The 8,167-nt window shown below is 40.1% G+C and overlaps 1 protein-coding gene across 1 annotated transcript; it reads left to right on the forward strand.

Annotated features, from left to right (window-relative positions):
* The first annotated feature begins 3,029 nt into the window (after window positions 1-3,029).
* On the forward strand, window positions 3,030-4,387 carry LOC107934081 (uncharacterized). The gene is made up of 4 exons (XM_016866424.1): window positions 3,030-3,249; window positions 3,483-3,583; window positions 3,690-3,788; window positions 4,223-4,387. Exons 1-4 carry the CDS (start codon window positions 3,030-3,032, stop codon window positions 4,385-4,387), a joined length of 585 nt encoding a protein of 194 aa, XP_016721913.1.
* Window positions 4,388-8,167: the final 3,780 nt, after the last annotated feature.

Below are 8,167 nucleotides of genomic sequence, written 5' to 3' on the forward strand. Positions count from 1 at the left end.
GCTATATCTGAGATGGGCTAAAGCCCTAAGATTGTATCTGATTCCGTTTCTGAGTGGGCCAAGGCCCATACCGATTCTGTAAAAGGGTTTAGGCTCGAGTTATGACTGTATTGTGTTATCTGTCTGTATGCATGCTGAACTGTAGGGATGTGCACACTGAGTTTGCGAAAACTCACCCTTATTTGTTTTATTTATTCAGGTAATCCCCAACAGTAGGCAGATCGGTGCAGTGGAGGACTCAACCGTGACCACGCTGACATACATTATGGTTTATAAACTTACTGCTTTTGTCTTATTCATTATTTTGGAAATATTTTGATGTATTTTTAGACTTTGACTTTTGGTTTTAATTTGGTTTTTTGGACTGCGAGCATCTTTTATAAGCTACAACGCCAAAGTGTGGTTTTCCTAAAATAAACTAAGAGTTTTCGAAATAAATAATAAATTGGTTTCAAAAGCTTCCGCGATAAAGAAATGTTTTCAAATAATTCGACTGTTACATGAATTTCGACTAGGAAAAAGATAACAAATTGAACGGTTTTTCCGATTCGAAATGGTTTTTAAAACACTCTCATGTGACATTGCTAGAACCGGCCATAATGTCTAGGCCGAGTTTGGGGTGTTACATTTAGTGGTATCAGAGCCAGGTTTACAAAACTCGGGTGTGGATTTGGGTTGTAAAAGAATGGTTTGGGGAAATAATTTATAAAAGGATTTGAGAAATTTTTGATAAACTGTTGTACACCGAGTTTTCAGCGCCGATTCTGTAAGTTTCTAAAATTCTATTTAGAATTTTTTGGAAGCATCCTTAGAACATACTGAAATTCTGTTTGGATCTGTCTGAAAATACTGCTAGCATGCTATGAAACTACGGTGGGTAATAAACTATATTAAAACACTTTAGGTAGTATAGACTGAAAACTATAGTAAACTGCGATTTGCGATAACAAACTCTGAATACTCTGATAACCTTACTGCATAAAATATTTGTTAATAAATATCGAAATTGTAAACTGATTTGCATAAAATTATTAATAAAGATTAATTTAAAATTAAAATGAGCTTATGTGGTACTCGTGGACTGGGTACTAGAAGCCGAGGTAGATGCTGTAGAGAGGCTCAAGCTAAGTCCTTATCATCTGATACGATTCCGAATCTAGATACTAGTGAGACGCCGGTATCACCTGCGATGGAGATTGGGTTTGGGTCTCATGATCGTGCGGCTGGGGATAATGCACTGTCCCAAGCCATGTTACGGATTCTAGAGAGGGTCACTGTGCAAAACACTGGTTCTGGGAGCCGTGGTTAGGTTACGAAATGACTCCGATCCAATAGGGTAGAGTTATTTAGGGGCATCACTGGAGTTGCTCCTAATGTGGCTGAGTATTGGATAGAGGCCATGGAATGCATTATGGATGATCTGGATTTTTTTGCGGAGTAGAAGCTCAAGGAAGCTGTTTCACTGCTTCGCGATGAAGCGTATCAGTGGTGGTTAACGATTAAGGAGGGCTTTCAGCTTAATTTGTTAACATGAGATCTGTTTAAGATGGCTTTCCAGAGTAAATTTGTGGGGGCCAATTATATCGACGGTAGGAGGCGTGAGTTCCTAAATCTTACCTAGGGAGATAGTTCAGTGGCTGAATATGAGGTAGAGTTTTTGAGGTTGAGATGTTATGTGCGAGGCATAGTGGCGATTGAGTATGAGTGATGTGCCTATTTTGAGGACGGCCTTAGGGATAACTTAAAGGTGCTGATAACTCCGTAGAGGGAGCGTGAGTTTGCTATGTTGGTCGAGAAGGCTGAGATTGCTGATGAAGTAAAGTACGCTGAGCACCAAAACCGAGACAGAGGGAAAGCTAAGAGGGATACAAAGCTTTTGAATTCTAGGATGAGGCCTAGGAAAAAGGCCAGGTCTGATGGGCCCGTGAGAGTTGGGCCTATTGTTGCACCTACGGGGGTGGCGTTGTGTGGGCACTGTGGTAGACGCCATCTTGGTGAGTGTTGGAGGACTTCTGGGGCATGTCTGAGATATGGGTCGACTGAGCATTGTGTCAGAGATTGTCCGCTGAGGACTTATCAGATGCAAGCTGCGGGTTCTGGTAATGCACAACAGCCGAGGGTAGTTCAGCAGTCATCTAGGGGACGTGGTCAAGCTAAGGGTGGTAACGGCATGGGCCGATGACAGAGAGTATCGAGCAGAGGTGTTGGACTGATGATGCGAGGTTGCCTACTTTGGTTTATGCTGCACGTCGTCTGAGGACCGAGATGCTCTGGACGTCATTACGAGTACATTTTTAATATTTAATGTACCTTACTTTACATTGATAAACATAGAATCTACACACTCTTACGTAGCTAGTACGGTGTCTGAGACCTTGGGGTTACTGTTTGAGAGCACTTTTAGTGAGATATCAGTGGTGAGTCCGTTGGGGCAGCCTATTAGAGTTAGTAAACTATTTAGAGATGTTCCCTTAGAGGTCCAAGGGACTGTATTTCTGGCTGATCTGGTGGAGCATCCATTTGGGAAGTTCGATTTGATTTTGGGCATAGATTGACTGGTTAAACATCGAGTGAGTCTAGATTGTGTGACGAAAAAGGGTTATTTTGAGGACCAAGGGTGATAATGAGGTGGTCGTAATTAAGAAACGCCGAGACTATTTAACTAATGTGATATCTGCATTGAGGGCAGAGAAGCTAGTAAAGAAGGGGTGTGAGGCATTCTTGGCTTACATCAGTGTTGCTGATTCTGTGGACTATTTGGTTAAAGACATCTAAACTGTTAGGAACTTTCTAGATGTTTTTCTTGAGGAACTATTGGGATTTCCTCCGAGTTGAGAGGTAGAATTTGGTATCGAGTTAATTCTAGGTACAGCACCGGTGTCTATTGGCCCTTATCGAATGACACTGAAAGAGTTGACGAAACTTAAGGCTCAAATATAGAAACTGTTAGATCGTGGGTTTTTTCGTTCAGTGTGTCTCCGTGGGGAGCACTTGTTATATTTGTTAATAAGAAGGACGGTACTATAAGGATGTGTGTCGACTACCATCAGTTGAACAAGTTGACAATCAAGAATAAATACCCACTTCCAAGGATAGACGACTTATTTGATCAGTTCAAAGGGGTGTCAATGTTTTCTAAGATTGATCTGCGATCGGGTTACCATCAGTTGAGGGTAAAGGAGGCCGACGTGCATAAGAAGGCATTTAGGACTCGGTATGGACATTATGAGTTCCTAGTTAACCCTTTCAGTTGACTAATGCACCAGCGACATTCATCGACTTGATGAACCGTGTGTTCTAGCCTTATTTAGATTAGTTCGTGGTGGTATTCATCGACGAAATATTGGTGTATTCTAAGATTGAGGATCAGCACGATGAGCATTTAAGAGTGGTTCTGTAGATTCTTTGTGAGAAACAGTTGTATGCAAAGTTCAGCAAGTGTGAGTTCTAACTTCGGGAAGTGACATTTCTGGGACATGCAGTTTCTGCTAAGGGGGTTCGAGTGGATCCTTGTAAGATTGAGGCTGTGTTGGATTGGAAACATCCGAAGAGTGTGTCTGAAATCCGCAGCTTTCTAGGGCTGGCAAGATATTATCGATATTTCGTAGAAAGGCTTCTCTTTGATCGCAGTTCCGATGACTAAACTGCTGTGTAAGGAAGTCCCTTTTGTTTAGACTGATGCACAATAGGAGAGCTTTGAGAAGCTCAAGACCTTGTTTACTCTGGCATTTGTTCTGATTCAGCCTGAACTCGATAAAGACTTCGTGGTTTACAGTGATGCATCGCATGTGGGTTTGTGTTGTGTTCTAATGCAAGATGGTAAAGTTGTTTCTTATGCATCTCATCAGCTCAAGACTCATTAGGCTAATTATTTAACGCACGATTTGGAATTGGTGACAGTAGACTTTGCTCTTAAGATCTGGAGGCACTATTTGTAAGGTGAGAACTGTACCATTTAAATTGATCACAAGAGCTTCAAATATCTCCTTACTCAGAAGGAGTTAAATCTTAGGCAGAATCAATGGGTTGAACTACTAAAGCCAATGTGGTGGCCGATACTTTAATTCGTAGAGCTATGACTGATTTGAGAGCTATGTTCGCTTGACTCAGTCTATTCAATGATGGCGGTTTATTGGCTGAGTTGCAACTAAAACTGACATGGATTGATCAGATCAGGGATAAATAGTAGGAAGTTAAGTCTCTTGAGTTGAGGTTACGTCAGATTGAGAATGGGGTTACTACAAATTTTAGGGTTAATGATGATGGGGTATTGTGTTTTCGCGGATGGATCTGTGTACCAAATGATGATGAGCTACGACAGTTGATTCTGAGGGAAGCACATAGTAGCCCTTATACTGTGCATCCTAGTGGGAACAAGATGTACTGAGATCTCAAAGAGTTGTATTGGTGGCCAGGGTTGAAACGTGAAGGTACCGATTTTGTTGTTCGTTGTTTGACTTGTCAGTATGTTAAGGCTAAACATCAGTTACCTTCAGGTTTGCTGCAGCCAATTAAGATACCGATGTGGAAATGAGAGCTAGTAACAATGGACTTCGTTAGTGAGTTGCCTCTAACACCCACTAAGAAGGATTCTGTTTGGGTTATCGTGGATCGATTGACCAAGACTGCACATTTCATTGTTGTTAGGATAGACTTCTCCCTACAGAAGTTGGGCAAGCTGTACTTTTCTGAGATAGTGAGGTTACATGGGGTACCTGTCTCAATCATTTCTGATAAGAATCCTCATTTTACGTCTTGATTCTGGTAGAAGCTTCATAAGGCTCTGGGATCAAGGTTAGACTTCAGTACTGCTTTTTATCCTCAGAAAAATGGTCAGTCAGAGAGGGTGATTCAGATATTGGAGGACATGTTGAGGAGTTGTGTGATAGATTTTCGAGGCAGTTGGGAGGAGTACTTGCCATTAGTAGTGTTCGCTTACAATAACAGCTACCAGTCTAGTATATAGATGGCAACTTACGAGGCACTGTATGGTTGTAAGTTTCGCACTCCCTTATGTTGGACTGAGTTGGGTGAGCGACGTGTTCTGGGTCCAAAGTTCGTATATGAGATTGAGGATAAAGTTCACTTGATTCGAGATCAACTAAAAGCGGCTTCTGATAGACATAAGTCCTATGCTGATTTGAAGAGGAATGGCATCGAGTATTCTGTGGGGGATATGATTTTCCTTAGAGTCTCGCATTAGAAGAAGATTCTGAGGTTCGGTTGCAAGGGTAAGTTGAGCCCTCGGTTTATTTGGTCGTATTGGATTATAAAGTGAATGGGGCTAGTCTCATATCAGTTGGAGCTACCTCCGGAGTTAGATCGTATTCATGATATGTTTCACGTTTTGACATTGAGACACTATCGCTCTACTCCCACACACATTGTGCCTATGGAGGAGATTGAGGTTAGACCAGATCTAATATTTGAGGAGGAGCCAGTTTAGATCCTAGATCGCGACGTTAAGGTTCTGCGTAGGAAATCTATCCCTTTAGTGAAGGTGTTGTGGCGAAATCATAGCACTGAGGAGGCGACTTGGGAGCCAGAGGATTCGATACGACAACAATATCCTCACCTATTCTAATCAGGGATAGAGTTGTAATGCCCCAAAATTTGGTTAGAATATGACACAATTGTGTATCTGCTTCAATGGTTAGTGTTCTAGGTCTGTGTGAGAGGTCCTAAGTTCAAGCCTTAGCTTGAGAAAAAATTTGGTTTTTATTTGAATAAGGCATTGTATTTGGTTATTAGGCTTATAAGTATTTGTTTACTAAAATATGCAAGAATGGGTCTGTTGGTCTGGTGGATAGGTGGAGTGTTGGTGTGAGGGAGGTCTTGGGTTCGAGTCTGAACAAAGGTATTATTTTTGCTGCAAATTTCAGCTAAAAGTTTGTGTTTTACCGGAAGTCTGAGTAGTGGGGAGTTGGAAAAAAGAATTAAGGGGAATGGGTTGGGGGTTATCAGATTTTTGGCTGATATCTTTTCAGTTTTCTTTTCTTGCTCATGCCGAATTTTACCTCCCTTCTCACTACAAAAATTTCCCCATCTCATTTTTTTCCAATTCTGCTTCTACTGTTACTGAAATTGTACCTTCTCCCTGTCTCCTGTGGCGATTCTTTATGCGGTATCGATAAGTGAAATTGTGGTATTTTGTAAGATGGGTTTTCTAGAACTCTAACGGGGGTTATCTTGATGTTTTTGACAACGGCATGTAACAAGAATTAGGGCTGTCTTCGTACCACTTCGTAGTGAATCAATTTGAAGTCTTGCGGTAAGTGTTCATCGTTTTTGGGATGAGTATTTTGGTTTCGAAATTTCAATTTGTTGCAAAGTAAGACTGATTGTGGTATTGAATTGACAATATTTAGGTTCTAGAGTGCTTGGGGTGTAGTTTAGCTTCAATCGAAGCCAGGTGTGTACTCTAAATACACAAAAAATGAGATTCAATGAAAGCTGGGAAGCATTCTGTCGACGTCATACGGGCGTGTGGTCGCCCGTGTGGTAGGCCGTGTGTGCAGTACACGGGAGTGTGGTTGATGAACTAGGCCGTGGGCGCGCGACACGGGCATAACGAACACGGTCATATGATAGCTGGTGAGGCCATGTGCGAGACACGGGCTCTGCCAATTGAGCTATGTGGGCCACACGGGCATGTGGATCCACACGAGTAGGCCACATGGGCATGTGAACCCATTTTTTTGAAATGTTCTGTAAGGTTGCACGGGTCACCCAAATCAACTGTGACCTGTCATAGGGTCGGTAAGTTTTACTTAGATCCCTAGTCTGTGATATGATACTGTGATGTATGTGTTAGCATGTTATACCTAGCATGAATATCTGAACTGTTCTGAAATAAATGTATGAATTGTTTATATGCATTATAGCATGCCATATTGTATGATGCATTGCATCGGGGTGGGTTTGATAAAGTGAAGGAAGTTTCTAAAAGGCTTAATAAGCCTGTTATCTGGCGGCTAAGCTACATAATTTTTATATGTGCCGCATTATGGTACTTTATGGTGTGTAGGGTTGGATGGGTTGGTTCTATCCCTATATTTGGTGTGCAGGGATGGGAGGGTCGATTTTATCCCCATATGGTGTGTTGGGTTGGACGGAGTTGGTGTGCAGGGTTGGTGGCCATGTTTCTGTTATCCTGATCTGTTATGCATGCTATATCTGATATAGGCTAAGGCCCTAAGATTATCTGATATAAACTTTCATTTCATTCACGTTTCATCATTTCTCAACTTTTGATTATCTCATTTCGTATATTGTCACATACATATCATAAACTTCTATTCTTACATTTCTAAGTTCCTTCTCATCATAAACACATTTCAAATATCTCAATATCACTAACTCATACTTCTCTTACCATATACATAATTTAAATTTAACATTTAATAATAAATAATTTGAATTATAGTAATATAATCGTACGTTGAGTATGTTTGTACTCAGTGGTATTACCATAATTCAAATTATAAATACTATAATAAATAATAGACATCAAACATGTAATAATATAAGTCATATTTTTAATTATGCTTTAATTTCATATCTCGGCAATAGTCTTTCATCAAATGGCATCATATATCATCTATATTATCTTTAATCAATTCATGAACCTTTGGTTCAAGCTTTCAATATCATATCTCTATTTCAATTCACAATTCACATTTCTGTTCATAATCCCACTTTTTCACACTTTCTATAGTTTAATCGATCAAATTCATTCGATTTTCTCATTTCATTTACTCAACCCTATTAACATAAATTTAATTCAATATTGATACTTACCTTAAAATTTTACTTACTATACACATAAATTTAAATATAACATTTATTCATACCTTTATGAGTACCGACTCATCATAATCTACTTTTGCTCACATATTTGAGTATCACTTTTAACATTATCGTAATTAGCTCGGTTGAGAAAGTATCTCTATCTTTAAGTAAAATAAATCTCATCAGAGCTGGAAGATATTAAATTATCTTATCACAAGTTATATAATGGCATGTATTTCTAGACTTCACATATGCTACGTTCGGTCTGAGAACCGACTAAACCTTAGCTCTGATACCAATAAATGTAACGCCCCTAACCCGAATCCGTCACCGGAATAGAGTTACGGAGCATTACCGGAGTTACCGATTCATTTAT

This window comes from Gossypium hirsutum, chromosome A08 (assembly GCF_007990345.1).
Source record: "Gossypium hirsutum isolate 1008001.06 chromosome A08, Gossypium_hirsutum_v2.1, whole genome shotgun sequence".
In the NCBI taxonomy this organism is placed as follows: domain Eukaryota; kingdom Viridiplantae; phylum Streptophyta; class Magnoliopsida; order Malvales; family Malvaceae; genus Gossypium; species Gossypium hirsutum.